Source organism: Polistes fuscatus, unplaced genomic scaffold (genome assembly GCF_010416935.1).
Source record: "Polistes fuscatus isolate 324 unplaced genomic scaffold, CU_Pfus_HIC Scaffold7, whole genome shotgun sequence".
Lineage (NCBI taxonomy): Eukaryota > Metazoa > Arthropoda > Insecta > Hymenoptera > Vespidae > Polistes > Polistes fuscatus.
Window position 1 is genome coordinate 3,989,156 of NW_025113151.1, and position 21,127 is coordinate 4,010,282.

At 28.0% G+C, this 21,127-nt stretch overlaps 1 protein-coding gene, 1 long non-coding RNA gene and 1 other non-coding gene across 4 annotated transcripts in view; all 3 read right to left on the reverse strand.

Moving 5' to 3' along the window:
* Window positions 1-1,140: 1,140 nt before the first annotated feature.
* Window positions 1,141-1,215, reverse strand: Trnas-aga. Its single transcript has one exon. It is a non-coding gene; the product is annotated as a tRNA-Ser (tRNA).
* A 91-nt stretch (window positions 1,216-1,306) lies between these two features.
* Window positions 1,307-21,127, reverse strand: part of LOC122523974 — a 94,771-nt gene continuing 74,950 nt past the window's right edge. For both annotated transcript variants that reach the window (XM_043645976.1, XM_043645975.1), the window contains 2 exons: window positions 5,620-5,951; window positions 1,307-1,748 (listed from right to left, as the gene is read on the reverse strand). In XM_043645976.1, the coding sequence (XP_043501911.1) occupies window positions 1,619-1,748; window positions 5,620-5,951 (462 nt within the window). In that variant the 3' untranslated portion in view covers window positions 1,307-1,618. The remainder of the gene's footprint in view (window positions 1,749-5,619; window positions 5,952-21,127) is intronic.
* Window positions 11,746-13,184, reverse strand: LOC122523975. Its single transcript, XR_006305421.1, has 2 exons — window positions 12,636-13,184; window positions 11,746-12,559 (listed from the first exon to the last, which is right to left on the reverse strand). It is a non-coding gene; the product is annotated as an uncharacterized LOC122523975 (long non-coding RNA).

Sequence of the window (21,127 nt, forward strand, 5' to 3'; positions counted from 1 at the left end):
CACAGAGTATAAGTTAGAGGTACCGTTCACTTCGAAATCCAACGTTAAACTGGCTGTCCTCTATGAAAATCGGTTAAAATTCTTTTATTGATTGTTGTTTATATGACTTTCAGAAGAATAAATTCTATTTACTGTGCATATTATTTTTGTTATACACGTGTAGCCATCAGAAAGTCATGTAAACAACGTTTAATAAAAGAACTTTCACAGAGGATAAACGAGTCAGTTTATTGTTTGATTTCAAAGAGAAAAGTACTTCTAAGTTATGCTCTGTGCATTTAGATTACAATATACATTTCCTTCGATTAATTAACAATCATTTGAGGTAATTATAACATTTTAATGTACTCTACCAATATTGAAAATTGATTAAACTAAAATACATTTATTTTAACTTTCCTGACTAATGATGATTTTCAGTTTAAAACTTTCCATATTATATCGATATTGTTTAATATTTAAAGTGTATTTATAAATATGTAAATTTTAAACAAATATATTTTGTATTATTCTTACCTTAATGGGTTTGACCTGATTCTGATACTAAAAAACATTTAAATTACAGTAAAAACAAAGGATGATCAATCATCAAACATGATATTACATTGCTTTTACAGTTATATTAACATATACAATTTTAAGGTACAGGTGTTTTTTGTACATTATTTTTGTCTTTACTTAATAAACCTATTGTAAATAAAGCATTCAAGTTTAACTTATTAAATATGTAATTATGGTATGCTAATGTATTTATTTCTAAATTTTCTTTATCCTGAAAACATTGTATTAATAGTTTTCGAACCAAAATTTAGTAAGCGTAACGATGTATGATTTTAAGAGACACTCACTGCATATAGAATTTCAAACCTGATATTACGAATATAAAGATGAAGCTAATCAAAAATAATATACACTTATTTAAAAATCAAACTACTCTTATACATATATTTAAGCATGCATATACACGTTAAATACTTTAATATAACTTGTGTTTAAATACTTAATAATATATATAGACATCTTTATCTGGGATCTTCTATGTCTTTTACAAATATATTTTTCAGTTGCAAACCATTGTTACCCAGTTAAAAAATCGAAAAACCAAATGTAGGATTCGTGAAAAAAATTGGGCCGTTGGACTGACTGGACCGGGACTCGAACCCGGGTCTTCCGCTTTCTGGGCGACTGCTCTTAACCATTGAGCTATCCAGGGCCCACCGTCCAATCTCCTCACGAATGCCTATTTAAGTGTTTGGCTTGGAGGTGCTCGCATCCCACACAAATGCATTAGGTCAATCGATAATTCAGAAAATAATTGATAACTTTATGTTGAACCTTATATAAGCTGTTATTCTTATTTTCTTTCTTTTTCTTCTATTGCAATCAATCATTCCTTTAAGACAGTGATTGATCGATCAATAGATCAAAGATAAAAATTTGTTGATATAATTCAATGATTTAGCACATACACGACAGCCTACACGAAGAGAACAATAATGAATTTGTTGGTATTGTTAATCTTCTTGAATTTCATATTTTTTTTCGGAGAGTCAAAATTGCAATCGTGATATTCGACTTTTAATCTTAGTTAATAGTTCTTTCTCACGAAATTTATCTCTTACATTAGGCTACAAAAAGCTACGCCATGTTCAAACATTGAAGTTAGTGCCGTTGTTTCCATGCAAAAAGCACCATCTTCGTACATCGTTGCGAGTCTTTGTTGATGTGCCCGACTCTCACTCTGCGACCTGAAATTATTTATTGATTTTTATTAGATGAGTACCATACCAATTGACCTAGTGAAATATATTTTTAATATGATATATGTTTATAAAAGATGTTTCAAAATATATAAACATAACCTGAAATGGCTATAGTTTGAAATTTGGAAAAAAGGATTTCGGGCATATGGTTATATGAACTGTTTTTTCTTATCCCAGCGAACTGAAAGTAGTCCTTAAATTATACGCATACATTTTGAAACATCCTGCATAAATGAAAACTGTACTTTCGTATAAAATACTGTAATATTTTGGAAAGTAAACAATATAAATTATTGGAAATTACGCGACGTATTTCGTTTTTTTTTTATAGTAACCAATTATATTAGAAGATGAACTTTTCTTTTGAAAGGTTTTTATTGAAAATGAAGTATTATTGAGTTTGAAATATTTTATATCCTATATGCTAATGGGTTTGACATTTTTTATATTTCAAATTTTGTTTGCTTCATATTTGCACTTTGATAAAAGTTTTTGATAGGCAAGTTAAAAAGTAAAATTTGTTAATAAAAGTAAATTGATATAAAATAATAACGACATAAGGTGTCAAATATCTTGCAAAGTATTGACATTTTTATGACATTGGATTAGTATTTTTATATGCACTATAAAAAAAGGAATCTATTGTTTTAAAACAAAATTAGGGTTGAATTAAAGAACAAAGTGCAATAGTACCTGGCAGGTGCATCGGCGCATCCACATAAAAAATAAAGAAACATGAAATTAGGACGTATATTATTTCATATGATTATTTTTCTTTTTTTTTTTTTACTTAATAAAGAGCAATCTATCCCCCAGTTTTAAGAATCATCTTATATACATGTAGTTCTTTAAACTTTAACGTATGTTCACGCGCGTTAGCATATATACGCAAATAAATATTTTTATTTATTTATAGATATTTACCGCAATCATATTATACAACGATCGTACGATGATGAGACAGGAAAGCAAATATCGAAAATCCATCATCAAAGCAATATTTATCTGTACATTTGAATTGCTTTAGAAATGAAAGTGTAGTAATATTTTTGAGGTCTTTCGAAAAATCATAAATTAAACGAAAATGTTCAATTACATCGCATAGCGAGCAGGCAAACCGTATTTTAAATATATTTTCACTGTTATATGTGTAAATATACATATTACGTATCTTCACATTTCTATTCGTCTAAAATATTTTTCTGAAAGAGAAAAAATTCAATATATACAAATTTAATCCGTTAATAAATAACAAAACATCGTTTTTTCTTTACTTTTTCAAAAAATAAGAAACATATTTTTATTTGCGTTACATTCAATATAGGATTTTAGAGAAAAAATATTTTCTAATATTATTTCGTTATATATTATGTACTTTTTCTTTAAAGAGATAAAAAAAGACGGATTACAAGAAAAAAAGATTCAATTTATCAAGTTCAGTAAATGGACAATTTTCTACTCCGTTTATTAGATTTATGTATTCTCTCCAATTGTTTTATCTTTTTATTTTTCTTTTAAATTTTCTATATAGTTTCCAAAACGCAAGATCAATAAGGATTTTTTAGGTCATGAAAATAATATATTATTATTATTATTATTTTAAAGTTGAAATCATAAAACGCGCACGTTTATGTTCAAAGTCATTGTACTCATCGAATTTATTTGATTTTCCGAGGAATGTTGTTAGATAAATTTAATTGGAATAAAATGCTGATTGGATTTTGAGTCGGAATTTCGATTTCCATCGTCTTGCTTTCTAGTTTATTTATGGTATGGAATTAATAGCCGTTTGCATTGAATGGATACACACAGTAGCCTTCAATTGTCCGTGAGGAATATTCGATAAAGTTCTACGGCTGAAATTGACAAAGGTACTACAAGCTTGTGGCTGCGTTATGGTCGCGTTTGCTAAACTTTACCTAAACGTTCAGCTCTTCCTATAATTCCGTACAACGATCACGAAAATCCGAAAGCAGTTGGCAAATTGACGTTTATAGAAACGTTGTTTCCAATTTTCCAAATCCTTAGGACACTCTATAGAAAAATAAAGGATAAATGTATTCTTCACGTATTCTTGAGAAAAAAAGAAACGATTTTTCACAATTTTTATAATTAAAAAAAATCATAAATTAAAATATAAAAATAAAATATTATAATTAAAAAAAAAACAAACGAATAAAATTATTACTCCTTCAAAATTTGTATAAAATAAAAAGGACGTCTAATTGAGTCATGGTGTTATCCGTTTAATCTATATATTAGCTAACTACATATAAACTTCTCAAAATATTCGAACACTGCAGTAAGGTAATTTATAACTTCATATTTTGATTGTTACAAATCGATCACTCTGGTTATTATTTTAGCAGTACCTCATTTAGTTTGGTAAGAATATTGTTAGTCACAATTCCGGAATTAAACGAAAACTTAAACAAAAACATTATTTTCAAGTAGAACGGCGGAATAAAACAGTAATTAGAAAGGTGTAAGATCTATGATTCGAATGCCTAAATGATCTGTGTCAATTTTGTGTCGTGACGACAGCCGGCTTGATCAAGTAGAAAACAAATAAAGGGTCCAGGACAGTTTTTTCTAATTCTAGCGAACTTTGATCGAATATAGGTAAAGATCGAACATTCTCAGAATATAAGTGAGAGTGGGGGAGATTGATAATGTTAAGAAAAAGGAACACGAGTGTCGAAGGGAATAAAGAACGGAAGTTCATTGTAGAACGCGAAGGACAAAAGACTCATTTTAAAACCACTCGCTACTTCACCTTATTCTTAAAGAGTCTTAAAGTTTTAGACTTAATTGTTTAAAAAAAATTGAGATTTTGATTGTGTCAGAAATAAAAGTATAGCGTTACACGTGCGATCGATGCCTCGTTTTCATAACTTTGCGTAATATCGGTTTAGAACCACTTGTTTAATGGATAGTATGTGCTCATAGAGTTTATGTGTGTGTGTTTGTGTGCATGTATTAGTAATAAGAGGACAAACTAATGTTTCTAGTTGGACGACCGTGCTGACAGCCACCCCGATCAGGTTTAAGCCAAATAAGCCAGCTTTGACCGAATATGCATTCAAATCGAATATTCTAGAAATATGCGTGATAGTGTAAGAGATCGATAATGCTAAAAAAAAAAACTAAGCGGATATCGAAAATAAAATAAAGAAAAAGAGAGTCTTTTGTAAGACACGAGAATGAGTAAAGATGCATTTATAAATTATTGCGCAATTTCACCTTATTATTGAAGACCTTTAATTTTAGATTAAATTATTCAGAAATATTAAAATATGGGATAAATTGTTTTCAGCGGTAAACTTAATTCCTACCTTTCTTTCGTCATTCAAAATATTTACTAGCTATTTTTCTCCTTTACGAATTTTTCTCACGGTGTTCGTAATTTGTATTACCATCTCTTTCTCAACTGAATTCATCGCAAAGTGCTATTTTCATAAGTTTTTGTAAATTTATCAAAATAAAAACACAAAAGAATTCACTTTAATGTTGTCGTTAGACTTTCTAATATCAATATTCGCGAAACATTGGATTTTTCGAATAAGAATTCTAAAATACTGATTCTTGCTAGGAACCAAGATAAAAAGAAAACGTAAAAGAACGAATTTTCCTTTTCTCTAAAGACCAGTATTTTCAAACGAAGCATTTTTACTACTTTAATCTTATGAGACGTAGGAATAACATGACGTCTACTGCAAATTATTTCACAGGATGTAGAACGATCGACAAAGTGAGAAATGCTTGAGTATATGCTAGGTTTAACACTAGAACTCATCTCTCTCTCTCTCTCTCTCTCTCTTTCTATCTCTCTCTTCATCTGTCTAAAAATTCTCACCTGGGAGGCATTGGCCGTGTTCGCTGTTGCACTCTGATCTGCTGTTCTCTGCAGATTTTCTGGTTCGTGAGACAACTACCGTCCCGATGGACAGGACCGGAGTGTTGCTGTTGTTGTTGCTGTTGAGCAAAATGCTCGTTATTCTGTTGTGAGATCGTCAACTGTGCGAGATACTCTTCAAGCTCGCGACGTGTTCGGATAACTGACGAAGATGGCGTCGTTGATGATGAATTTGTTGTGGAGTCGGACCAAGGGGGTGGGGGCGTGTGAGAACGCGATATCATCTCGTATTTGTGATGCAGATATTCCTCGTATGTAGGCAGCAAACCGGACTACGAATTAATATTAATTAAATCAGTTAATTGTTAGGAATTACAATCTAAAATAGAAATACTTTTAGGAAGAAATATTCGTATTTTTTTTTTATTTTATCTTTATTTTGAACATTTATAAAAGATTAATTAAAAGTTATTTTGAATTAACTTTTCGGTATTTCATTTATTTTAGAACAATTTTTTTTTAACTTCGGAGATTCGTAATTTTTATTTCATTCATTTCGGTTCACGTATTATAACATCCTTCAAGAAGTTTTATGATGATTATATCAACATTTTATGCTATCAATTTTTTTTCCAGAACATTTTGTGCATAAAAAAAAAAATTTTTTTATAAATAAATTTGTAATTTTTTGTATGTCTAAAATAATAATTACTATATAAACCACCGAATTAGTCTTACAATCAGCATCAAAAAGATGGGTGTAAAAAATTATACATTGTGATCTTGTTACGTTTTTTGATGTAATATATGGTTAATCAGTTTCTAAAATAAAGAATTGTAGTACACGAAGAATAAAGTATTATAATAAAGAATTAAATCGTTTACCCTTTACACAGATGCGGTGTTATCTTAATTAAAATTTTTATCAATGATAGGCAAACAATACTCAGAAAAAAACACCAGGAAGAGGAACTTGGAAATGGTCAGAAAGAAAGATAATGAAACGAAAAACGTCCCCTATATTTTCTTTGTAGAATCTTGCACTATCAGTTCAATTAGTAAGTCTATATTCTGCATTTCGTATCCTGTATATTCGGTAGTAATTTTTAAATATGTAACATATTCTGAATCTTTAGAAACTTTTAATAAATCAATAAGTAAAACTTCAAATTATAAGCATATACAGGATAAGGCTTCTATCACGACGATTTCAAATAATTCGTAAGTAATTCGTTGTACAAAAAACGTATTTCCGAATAAAAGAATATTAATTTTAAAATATATCAGTAATTATTCATTTTAAATCCTAAGTACTTTCTTGCGCAACATTTAACAATTTATTCAAATTTGAAAATGAAAATAGTATAAATTAGATAAAAATGTATTTATTAAGGCTCAGGAATTTTATACCCAGAGTTTATTTTTTTGTGTTTGTGATACATTACAGGTTTTTTTGTGTGTAAAGAAAAAATTTATAAATAATGTTGTCATCTGAGGTCGAGATGGTTTTCTTGTTTTTGGAATAAATAAAACTAAGGAAATATCTTGATTGGGTTTGTTTAGTAATTTGGTATACCATAATATCAGTTTCCTGTTCTCCGGCAATCATTAGTAAATACGTACGTGTTATCTACCACTCCCGAGAATACAAGTATTTAAATAATAATATAAACGTTAAGAGATACAGTATAACGTACGTTAGGATTACATTGCAGATAAAAGGGTTAAATGACCAGTGTCCTAGTGAGGTAGCGCTGTTCACCCTCGCGGGTAACAGCGTGTTCAAGCCTATGGAAAAATGCTCTGAGCATGGAAATTAATAATATCCTACCTCATAAAATAGTTAATAACAGCAGCAGTTACATTATTCGGACAAGGACTAATACCGAAACAAATCAATCGTCGATGGAAAGAAAACAATCCTCTAATCTTGCTTGTACACAAAAGAGAATAATCAAAATCAATAATAGAAACTCGTGTATGGAAAGTGAGATGGATACAGAATCGGAAAATTCGCAAAACTGGATTCCGGCTCAGTCAATCAAACTACAAAATTCAAAAAAACGCAAGATAACTGAACGAAAAAAAAAATAATAATAACTGTTTCGCACCATTACCAACAAAATGGCTTCAAGACATATCGCTAAGCAACTCTTATGATCTACTCGACGATTTAACAGAAGCAGTAAACACTACAGGAAAATTAGAAAATAAAAAAGCAGTAAAACAACCACCAATATACATCGACGCGAAATACATCTACCCTCTACTCGAGTTAATGGATGAAACACCTGGACAAAATAACTATGTAATAAAACAACGTGAAGATAACCAAGTGAAAGTACAAACCACTATCCCAGATACGTTAAGAAAGGTAATAAATGCGCTAAAAACTAAAGACGCGGGATACCACACGTATCAAGAAAAAAAACAAAAAACTGTAAAATCGTAATTCGAGGATTTCTTCCTAAGTCAAATACAGTTAAAATAACAAATGAATTAGACAAACTTGGTCGCAAGGTAAGATCAATAAATAATATAACAAAATTCGATACCAAACAACCGCTACCTTTATTTTTTATCGAACTGTCTCCTCAGGATAATAATAAAAACATATATAAGATTAATAGCCTGCTTAATACAATAATTAAAGCCGAATCACCTAAAACAACAAGAAAAATACCACAATGAACACGACGCCAAGCTTATGGACACACACAAAATTATTACAATCAAAATCCTGACTGTGTCAAATGTGCACAAAAACATTTATCAACACTCTGTCCTCAAGAGGTCTAAATCGAAAACGTCAAATGTGTAAATTGCAATGGTAACCACCCAGCAAATTATAAAGGATGTTAGACGAGAAAACTACTACAACAAAAATTATTTCCAACGCTAAGAAAAAAATGTACTGCAAAAACCTATTCTAGACGATACTTATAAGGAAATTCACTACAATAAACAAAACGAAAATGCTAACAGGGATAATAAACCAATATTTGAACACACTGAATCAAAAAAAGCTACACTGAAGTGACCAAATGGGCACATACAAATACAGAAGACTTAAATACAGAGGAGACATCGGACATTAAAGAACTATTGAAACAATCAATTAAAAAAACCGAAATCATAACTAACATAATAATGGAGCAAAAATCTATTCTAAAACAACAAACGCAAAAAATTACCACAATGTTACAACTATTAACAAATTCGCTACTTATATAACAACAAATAATGGATACGCAAATAAAAATAGCAGTTTAGAATAGCAAAGGATTACAACAACGAATTCAATCGTTGATTGAACCAAAATCAACTCTTTCGAAGAATGGTTACTTAATCGGAAGATCAAGGTAAACTCTACCAAGTGTAAACATATCACGTTTACACTGAGGAGAAACCAAATACCGAAATTACAACTATATAATATAGAAATTCCGCAAGTAACGACGTTCAAGTATTTGGGACTACATCTAGATTCCAAACTAACATAGAAAAAGCATATAAATGCCAAAATTGAATAAATTCGTTTAAAAAGGAGACAAATGGCTTGGGCAACTGGTAAAAAATCTAAACTTAGTATTAAGAACAAACAAATAATCTACAAAACAATAATAAAACCAATCTGGACCTATGGAATACGGCTATAGGGTATACCAGCGAAAAGTTACATTGCCAAGCTCGAGGCTCAGCAATCCATAACCCTACGCACAATCGTGAATGCTCTATGGTACGTCCGTAACGAAGAAATAAAGAAGGACTCAAATATTCCCACGATAGAAGAAAAAATAACGAAGACAACTGGCAGATACAAAAGAAGAATTGATACTCACATAAACCCGCTAGCCAACGATAGCTAGAACCAATATATCCCTAGAAGGCTTAAAAGAATCCACCTAGGAGACCTAGTAAAAAATTAAACCTAACCGAAATAAATGACAATAGCGACGCTATCTCATTGGAAAAACCGTCCACGTGTTATCTTTTTTCACATATATAACAATTTACCAAATGTCTACGAACATATTGTAAAGATGTATAGAATTAATAAACTAGAAAAAAGAAAAAAAGAAGAAATCATTTTCCTAATCGACCATATATGTATTTTCTTTACTTTTTAGTTAACCCATTAAGCAAAAGTTATTGTGTGATATTGAATGAGTCACTTTCGTTGTAAAAAACAAACGAATATCATTTCATGAGTATTTAATGAATTTTGCGAAATTATCTTCGAAGTTTGAGTTCGAAATTGAACTAGCGGTATAATTAAGGTGCTTCTGTTAAAGTAATTCCTTAGAAATATTCTCGTTTTGATGAAACAATGAGAATTATCTTGTTCCGTAAGAAGAACGAAGTTTTGAGAAAATTTTTTGTGGTTTATTTCAGCAGACTGAGAAACGTTAAGAATCTTTTTAATATTCACGAAAGATCCAATAATTATTTCAATTATCGTTAGAAATTTAGTATGTCTTTATTATTATAATATTTCTGATTAAAATTTTCCACGAAATGAAGCATATATACAGGATGATTTATCTAATGTGCAACCTAAATGATAAACTATTGCATAGAAATATATTTTAAATAAAATTGGATAGTCTTATTAAAAAATTATAATAAAAAAACTATATATTAAATAATATTATAATATAACAATTTAACAATATTATTATAATAAATAATATCATAATAAAAAAGCCTTTTAGACAAGCATATCTTAAAAATGCAAAATGACAAAAAATTAATTGTTAAATTTTTGTGTAAAAATATATTTTAAATTATATATCTTTTATTTAAGATATTTTCGATATATTAAACAATTAAAAAATCATTTTAATAGCATGCAAATGTGAATTATTTTGTATATAATGATTTAACGTAGTTAAAATGTTTCCACTCTAATAAAGTATGTAGAAGTATATAAGAAATACTAGATCAGTGTCGTATCTAGCTTTATAAACTAAAAGCGTAATAGCTTTAAATTTCTTACATCGTAAAAAAAAAACAGAAGAACGAGACATTGTTAGTACAAACAAGGATTTTACAATATTAATTTTCTAATGCTTTACGTGAAAAGTTTTATTGTAATTGGTTGTCGTTTATAGTTTTTATGATTTTGTGTTAAATATAATAAATTTTGATATTATTAAATAAATATTAAATATTAATAAATAAATAATAAATAAACTTCACAAGAGTCTGGGGCGCAATGTATTCTTGATTCGAACCTGGACTGGGCAAAATTAATTTATGATTCCTTTGTTTTTTTCTTTGCTCGATAACTAGCGCAACTAACCTTACGAATGAGTAATGATCATTAACGCTCTACCAATTAGAGTTTTGTTTCGTAAATGGGCTATCTTCTAGGATACAGTTAGAAATGAAACCCCGGAAATCGCAATGTCTGGTCGAATGAAACCGCAATGGGGTTCGACTTACGTAAACCGCAACTACAGGAATTGCGTTCTCGTAGTTAGTAAATGTTACAAGTATCTTCCCAAACTATGTTAACAACTTCTACAATATACATTAAGTCTTCAGCGTTACACTTTGAACATGTAATTTCAAAGCTTATCAACATATTCATGAATTTTCTATAATATTTGAATAATTTAATATTTTAATTTTAAAAATTTAACAAAGAAATTAACAAAGAAAGGTAAAAGTTCAATTACGATACATTTCTTCTAGGTAAGAAAAACATTCATTTACTAATGACATTTCCTTTTGTTTTTATGACTGAAAGAACTTAAGTTACAGTTGTTTTTATTATAAACAAAGGTTGCTTACAAAAGAGTAATGGGTTTAAGTGTTTTTTGTGTTCTTTTCCATTCGGTTTTCACTGTATATATGTAATGGAATAAGATCTACCTAATACGAAAGACCTGATCTTAAAAGTTTATCAAACGTAGAGATAGTTATATTTTATCAATAAAACTTACAATAAAAAATTATTTAATTAATATATTTTCGTATAATATTCAATTATTTAACTCCCACTCATTTGTGTGTGTTTGTGAAACACGTTAAAATGTAACAAAGTTATTAAATTTTCGTATTTTAATTTGTACAAATTTATGTATTCTAAAGCTATTATAAAAAATGTTACAAAATAACTTTTCCTTTTTTTTTGTTTATTAACTCCATACATCTTTACAATATGTAAATCTGTCCGCAGACATTTAGTAAATTGTTATATATGTGAGAAAAGATAGCACGTGGATGGTTTCTCCAATGAGATAGCTATTGTCATTTATTTCGGTTAGGTTTAATTTTTTACTAGGTCTCCTAGGTGGATTCTTTTGAGCCTTCTAGGGATATATTGGTTGTAGTTATCGTTAGCTAGCGGGTTTATGTGAGTATCAATTCTTCTTTTGTATCTGCCAGTTGTCTTCGTTATTTCTTCTTTTATCGTGGGAATATTTAAGTCCTTCCTTATTTCTTCGTTATGGACGTACCATAGAGCATTCACGATTGTGCGTAGGGTTATGGATTGCTGAGCCTCGAGCTTGGCAATATAACTTTTCGCTGATATACCCTTTATCCCTATAGCCGTATTCCATAGGTCCAGATTGGTTTTATTTTTATTTTGTAGATTTTTTGTTTGTTCTTAATACTAAGTTTAGATTTTTTACCAGTTGCCCAAGATATTTGTCTCCTTTTTAAACGAATTTGTTCAATTTTGGCATTTCCATTATTTGTTGTTATATAAGTAGCGTATTTGTTAATAGTTGTAACATTGTGGTAATTTTTTGCGTTTGTTGTTTTAGAATAGAATTTTGCTCCATTATTATGTTAGTTATGATTCCGGTGTTTTTAATTGATTGTTTCAAGAGTTCTTTAATGTCCGATGTTTCCTCTGTGTTTAAGTCTTCTGTACTGTATCATCAACTGTATTTCAACCAGGGTTTTTATGCCGAAAGGCTTTTCCCTGCAACGAGCCAAATAAATCTTACTTATTAGTACTGACTGGGCTTAAAAATATATTTTAATTTATTTTCACCTACCCCCATTCCTCATAAATAAACGATTCCCAACATCCACCTATAAGTGCATTTTCGACGACAAGAAAACCACCGGAGTACCGATACAAGGCGTCGGTCGTTCAACAAATTATACGACGGGCGTGTGAGGTAGAGTGAATATTTTTCTTTTTTTTCCTATTTGTAATTCGAGTCTCGTTCTTTGAGTTCTCTCTTAATTCTTGCTTATTAGTCTCGTTAAATTCAATCTTCGTTGAATTTTTTTATTTGTTTGGTAAGAGAAGTCTAACCTAAGTAATCAAAGAAAAAATAATAATCAAAAGATCGAGTTCAGACTATTAATCGTTCGGATTAAGTAAACTCAAGAAGATCAGTTAATTAATAATTTTATATTTAATTAATTGAGAAAATATCTTTCCTGTACTTTTGTCGTATATTCGTCTGAATAAATTTTAAAAAAAGGGTGAAAAGAGAAAATAAGCGTGGGTAAATAAAACCGGGTTTTAACTTTCGAGTAGCATAGATAAAAAATTCATATAAATAATGATACTTTAAACATGTTATTGTATGATTTCACTTAACGATAATACTATTATATAATGCATGAATGAATATACAATAATATTAACTGTAGCATTGAATACAAACAATGTATGTATTTAAAACGCGAAAACATAGGTTTATCTTGAAAAAAAACCATCGAAAATTGACATTCATAAAAAATAAAGCTTTCCTTCTGATGCGTTTTTTTTTTAAACTATTTAAATTATATTTAAAAATATTTTTCGCGCATTTATCACAGATAGAGCAATAAACTCTGTACATGTGATCAAAATTCATGGTTAGATACGTACATATACATGAAAGTACATTTCTATAGTTATATTGGTTAATAGGCATTTTGTATTTACCTAGTAAGAATGAATTTTTTTATTGAGATATATTTTATAGTTATGTAGCTTTTTTTGCTTTATATTCCAATTTTAACTCGTACAAGAAATCACAGGGATTTGCTTTTGTCTCTTGATTAATTTAAAGGTAAATAATAAAATTCGACAATATAAAACAATGAAAATATAATATGAACAAACATCGATAGTACCAATTTCACCTTTTACAATAGAGTATTACGTAACCATAATTAAATAAAAGATAATTAATTAAAAATCGGCTTAAAATAAAAAATAATAAATGCCGCAATTATATTGGCATCAACCTAATGGTTTATCGATTAGTATTACAGATACCTAATTTATTTTAATTTGAAACGAAGGATTGGATTTAAAAGTAGCACATATTCGAACGTAAATGATTAAAATCGCGAAATTGCAAAGCAATGAATTAAAATGCAAATTAATCTTACGATTAACTGAGTAGTTAACTTTTAGCAATAGTTTTGCGAAGCATAAACTTTTTCGGGCTTTTGGTCTTGTCTTCATTCCTGACGTAGCTTAAAATTCATTTTAAATTAAATATTTTCACGAGACTCCGTCCGAGTTTCATTCTCCACAAAATCTAACCAAAACGTCGAGCATCATTGGATAGTTACTCAAAAACTTTTTGGGGTTTAACAATCTCTCCATAATCGGATCATTCCAAAATACACTAAAGTTTCGGATATCTGAAACTTCCATCTCTGAATCACTTTTCGAATGAATTTATTCACCTCACGCATCATCTCTTATTTTACAAGTAAGGTAACTTACGTAATTTAAAACGTTCGACGAATTTCAGCAATATTTTTTTGATTCCTCAACTTTTCTTCATTAAGAGATTAAAGGGTAATTCTACATAAAAAAAAATTAACATAAGTCGAAAATATAGAATAAAATTTTTTTCATATAAGATTTTATTTTGGAGAAAAATAAATTTGAAAATTTGATTGATTTATTTCTACTATCTGTTCTAAGACTTCTGACAAGCACTTTATATTATATTAATTTCTAAAAATAAATTCATATTAATTCCAATTATATTTATAGAATATTCCAAAAATCGCTTTACTGAGCAAAAAAAAAACTAGAAATTTTTTTTGGCATGCATTTGGAATGGTAGAACAGTTATGTGTTTATACAAAACATTAACTGGAGAGTTATATCCTTAAATGAGAAATAAAATTTTGTAATATTCTAATCATAAATCAATATTGTGTGTGTGTGTGTGGGATATCCTGTTTTTTTTCTCGGTAATACAATTTTTGGGATACTCAGTATATATATTTATTAATTTTATAAAATTATTATTTATTAATTCATATTATATATATAAGTGTATGTATACATACCGTAGATTTTATTTAAATCATTTTTTAAATTATCGTCTGAATTTTTAACATAACTATAAAAAAATGTATTTAACTTGAAACAAAAAAAAAAACAATATTTAAATAAAAATTAATAATTAATTAAAACTGATCACAAAAGTACTCTTTTGACGATGTTCTTCCTTTGCGATAACAGTTTGCTATGGTTTTATTACTAATTAAATTATTTTCCTTAATAGAAATAAGGTATGCTTCTCTTAAGTTCCTTTTGTATTAAACATTACAATTTTAATATATATCTAGCTAGAAGCAAATTAAATTTTTCGTTTGCGAAGACCATAAACGATCAGATTTAATTATGAACATAAAATAACAGTTAAAATAATATAAGTATTAGTAGAAAAAAATTAGAATTTTTTATGACACTTTATACAAGAATTAATTGCCTATAGTCTAATATACGAAATTTTTTATCTTTAATGCACTCGAAAACATTTCTAAAAATGTTCCGTGAAATGTATTACTAACGAATCTAACGAGTACGAGGAAAATGATATTGAAATAATTTTACAAAAAATCAATTGTGTAAAAAAAAATCTTAATGTATATTTTTTTAACAATGTTTTATGTACACTGAATTTAAATTATTTCAAAACTAAAAAAAAATATTAACAAATCGTTTATTCTTTTCGCAAAAGATGTTTTATGAATAACTAATTACATTGTCTAGTTTTGATGGATTTAATGTAAAAAGGTGCATCTTTTTTGTTACTTGATAGGAAATATAATCATATTCAATCATAGCAATTGTAGAATTTTTGTTTTTTATATCTCTTTCTCTGCTTTATATCTTCTTATTGACTTTATTTAAAACATAAAAAATAAAAGAAGAAAGCTGTGCTTTAATAGATATCTATTTGTGCTTTCAATACAATCCACTTCCGGTTTTCCATATTCTTCGGATCAAAAGAATAATGTGGAAAAAGAAAAAAACGAAAACTAAACGGTTTCGTTATGATCTTTGATTCTTTCCTTCTTTTCATCTCAACTTTATCCTTTCATTCGTATTTATTTAGATATATCCTTTCCAAGAGCTTCGATCCTTCTTTCTACTTTTCTTATTTCCTTCTTTAGCGAATATTGGATTATTGAATAGTAATTGGATTATCGTATCGTCGGTCTTAAATAATGAATTGATTTACAGAAGAAACTCTCGTGGTACGAGAACGAGTAAAGATTGATTTCTAACGAAGTCTTGGCAAAGACTAAAAACCTTCTTCTATGACCTTTGAATTGGAATTGCAATTAGGTTAAGTTAGGTTTTCCTCCTTAAAGTGAATGCTAAGATCTTGGAATATTAATAGTACTTGATATGTATCGCAATGGTACCAGAAAATATGATAATTGGTCTTATATCGAGCATTTTTAACAGTTTTTTCTTACAAATTAAAGAAATCGATAATAATGAAAAAGATTAATTATTGGGTGCAATATAATTCAATTATTTATTGTTTCCTTTGAGATTTTCTTTAATTACTTATTTATACAGGGTGATTCAAATAAACTTTTACAAACAGTTTCTTTTCGAAAATTCAGAAACATAACCAAAAAATAAGATTATGATATTTTTGTTTTAAGTTTAAGATGATATTTATTTTCTTATGTTTATAACTAAATAGCGTTTATTTCAATTTTGTTTGTAACAACGAATTTTTTCTGTACCACTTTAACAGGATGACTCTGCTTATTTATTATCTGTTTCGATAACTTTATTTCTATTTTATTAGAGAAGAAAAAATAACAGGAATTAAAGTTTCTCTTTAATGTATCTTATTACAAGAACATTAGTCAAAGGATTTTAGACACGTTGGGAAAAACTTGTTCCTGTATGATCACTAAAGTCAAGAAACGATATTTGTATGAGGGACCCCCTCAGAGAAACGTTAAAAGACGCAACCTCTTTGGAGATGTCAGCTTTATGTGGAAAGGTTTTCGTAGAAAAGTTACTTGAACTCGTAAAAAGAAGAATAACATTAATGATAGTAATAGTGGTATTACAAGAATAATGGTTTTGGAAAAGGTTATTCTTGAAATATATATAACAATACAATAATTAAATATTTTACGATCTAAATTAATAATAAAGCAGAAATTTTATTATACTTATCATTGTCATAATAAATTCAAACAACTATTTTGTATTTAAGTTTTCGTTTAATCAATAATTAACTTCAATAATCAACGTTTAACTATACAATTTTAATTATTTTTATTCAATAGTATTGAATAATAGTAATAACAAATTTTTACTTTTTCTTACAGTACGATGTATAAAAATTGCTCGAATAGAAGACAAAAGAGGAATGAATAAAATATATATTTATTTCAAAAATCAAGAAACTATAGAAACAATAGCGGAAAATCAATTACGTAGTCGCACAATTTATTGCATAAAGTTCAAAATGAGTTGTATTAATTACCATATTATTCTTCGACGTATTAAAATCATTTTGCTGTTGATTAAAAAAGTCTTTTAGTAAACTGCTTTTGAACTGGAAAAATGTCAAAATTTAAAAGAAAAATTACGAATTATTTATCTAACGCTAAATCTGCTGACAGTTTATATACTCATATTTATACTATAATCGGTTAAATGTTTGGTTTTTAACAAAAGTTAAATGTTATGTAATTGAATGCAAATAATAGTCCATTTGATACTTAATTAAATAACATTTAAAATAATAAAGACATTATTTAAAAAATAATAAAACAATATTTTCACAATTATAATTTTTAAGTAAAGTTAAATAAAAAAATAAGCAATATTATTAAATGCAAAATTTGAATACTGACAGTTTACGTTTACCTATTCAATAAATACAGAATTTTGTAAATAATAAAAAAAAATGTTAATAATTATAATTCTAAAATAAACATAAATGAAAAAAAGGAATAATATTGAATGTAGAATTTATATTCTAAGCGTAAAACCGGTTATTTGACTGGCCGAAGTATGTTAGCATTAAATCGAATGACGAAGCAATGCGCTCAATTAAACAATTATCTTTTCTGACAACCCGGTTAGGTTGTTGTATGAACGTATTTTAAAATCAAGGCTCCGGAAAGGAGTAAATTACACACTCGATTTCTCGCGGTATCTGTTTCTACCGTTTATGCTATCGATCTTGACAGATTAACTTTCAACTCTTTAGTTGCATTTAAAAGACTTCGTTCTACATCAATGATCTGTTAGTTTTGTCTTTTATTCTTTTTCTATGTATTTTTTAAATTTTCTCTCTATCCGTCTGCCTGTTTTTGTTTCTCTTTTCCTTTTTTCCTCACGAACGAACAATCTAGTCCGTTTGTAGCGCTGCTAACGAAATAAATTTGTGAATAAGTTTTTGATTTCTGGGATTAATTTATTGAAGAATTGTTAATTGAAAAATACAAAGTTTTTGTTTCTACGAAATTCGTAATAAATCGATATGTTAAAAATAATTAAAAAAAAGAAAAATCTATTCGAGAAATAAATAACTATGAATCTACAAAGTTCATCAAAGAAACGTATCCACGTTACAGAAAGAGCAAAATGTGTATTAAATGTTTTAATATTAAATTTGTTCAGATATCACAAGATTCATAAAAATTACCTTTGACCTTTATAATTGCAATAGTTGTTCAGAGTCATGGTTATTAGCTTCCAGATATTTATGCTTATGGCGAACTACTGTTTGAACAATGTTGCCCAAAGTGTCCAGTGGGATTGCTACACATGCATTTTTAATTTAATCTCAAAGGGCTGCCAGTGTAGTCGGTTTTCTGCTATACGCGTCATCTCATAGAATCCCCCATAGATAATAGTCTACAGGTGGTAAATTAGGAGAACGTGTGAGAAGCTTAACTGTACCTCTTTTTCCTAGCCAGCGTTTTTGCAAATTCTCATTAAGATAAGTTCGCACATGTTTGTTGTAGTATGATGGTAATAACAGAGAGAAATATAATGCATATTATTATTTATTATTTTATGGCACTGTTGTAGTTATTATTTCTTGATACTAGAGGACATAAATAAAATATGTAAGACTTCTTTTTGTAAACATACAGGGTATGATCAATACAGGGTGTCTTAGATTTTAATGCTCACCCTTTGTCAGTATATTTTATTACACTAAATAAGAAATGTATGTTATGTAAATATAAGTCACATAGAGTTTTAATAAAAAGTTATAACAAAAATATGGAAGGTAAAACAGGTAATAGTAATAGAAACCAGCTTGTTGTTACTATGAGTATTGACTCGAATAGATTTACTACTTGACATTGTCACTTCTAGATTTAATGAATACTACATTTTAAAATATTTACCGTTCTTGACAATATATAATTGATAAAAATCAATTTGATCAAAAATCGAATTTTATAATACCTATTACTAGCGAAAATTGCTTTCAATCTAAGGAAATCTCATAATGGTACTAAACACAGCTTTATTCCTGATTTATTTGAATCAATGTTCATAGTAACAGCAAGTCGATTACTATTACTATTATTAATTATATTCTGAATTTTTGTTATAACTTTTTAATAAAGCTCTACGTGACTTATATTTACATAACATTTTTTCTTATTTACATTAGTATCATAGAATATATTGACAAAATTACAACATTTATATCTGAGATACCCTGTATTAATAATTTCTAAGGTATTTTCTGTAAATTTCAATTTTATTTTATACTTTACACGATTCTCACCTACAGTTAAATTTCATTTCTTTTAATGAACTTTCACAAACGATAACTTGTCGGCAAGCTTTTCATTTACTTTTCTAAAGGTACGTATTTATTAAATACAGACATATCAAAGTGAGATGTGAACAAGAAAAGCAGACCAATTATAAAAGAAAAAAGTTACAAACAACCATGACGACTTCAATGTCAATAAAATTTCTCTTGACCTTTAGTAACAAAACGATTCTTAAGGTCAAAGATGTGATAAAAGACGACGAAAAAAGAGATAAAAAGCGATCCCTTAAGGCTATCGCTTGGTAAAGTTCTTTTTATTATCGAGAGCAGATTAGAAAGGTTGAATCAAGTACAGTCGCTTCCAAAAATATTGTAGCAATAATATAATTTTGCGTATTGTGTAATATACAATAAACAAAAAAAAGTGTTCTATTTTGTGTTGAATAAAATTTTTTATTTATAAAAAATATGTAAATAATTTTTATTTTCTACCAATGATTGTTTCAATAATAATAGAAATTACGGATAATTCAAAAGTCATAAATATTCGAAGACTAATATAATTTTAAGCATTGTGTTCTATTTATTAAATTAATATAAAATAAACAAGAAAGGGTTTGCAGTTTCTATTTAATAAAAAAATTTAACATTTTTGAAGTTATACTTCTTTTGGCGCATTTGGAAAAATGTGATGGGAGTGATTTTTTTCCGAGCGCATGATAAAAATCGACACCACGAAGTTTGTCGGTACTTACGATGCGCGGTAAAGCGATTTCAAATTTACGGCATGAAGTTGTCTTCTCTTCTTCCTCCTCTTCCTCTTTTTTTTTTCTCAAGCGGGTCACCCCCATCCAAGTACTAATTGTACTTAGCGCTGCTTTACTTAAATGATCGAGCGGGAACTAATACTATCACCGTGCCACGGCTGTTGACGCGTGAAGTAATTCGATATATCTCTCTTATATTTAGTGTGAACTGATATCTATATTTTGATATTTTTTTTTTCTTTCTTATATATATAATATATCGATCGATTGAAAATATGTTTCCTTTCTTTTGTTTGTTAAATAAATAAATAATAATAATTAGTAGCTTATCTTCTCATACTTCCAATCCTCCCCCTTTTTACCTGCTCACGCTATATATATTTATAAAATTAAATAAATAAATAAATGAATAAAAATATAATAATAAAAGAAAAATAATCGGCTTACATTAACGAATATTATCGATCATCAAGCAGGGAAGGAGGAGCAGGTTTCTTTATCAACTATATTCTATGTAAAAAGAAAATTAATAATAATAATAATAATAATAATAATATAATAGTAATAACATTAATTAAAAAATAAATGAAAATTAAAAAGTTATAAGAAAAATTAATAATGATAATAATAATAATAATAATAATAATAATAATAATAATAATAATAATAATAATAATAAATTGTATTTTTTTTTAAATTATTTTTTTTCTTTGAAGTTATTTTTTGAAGTTATTTTTAAGG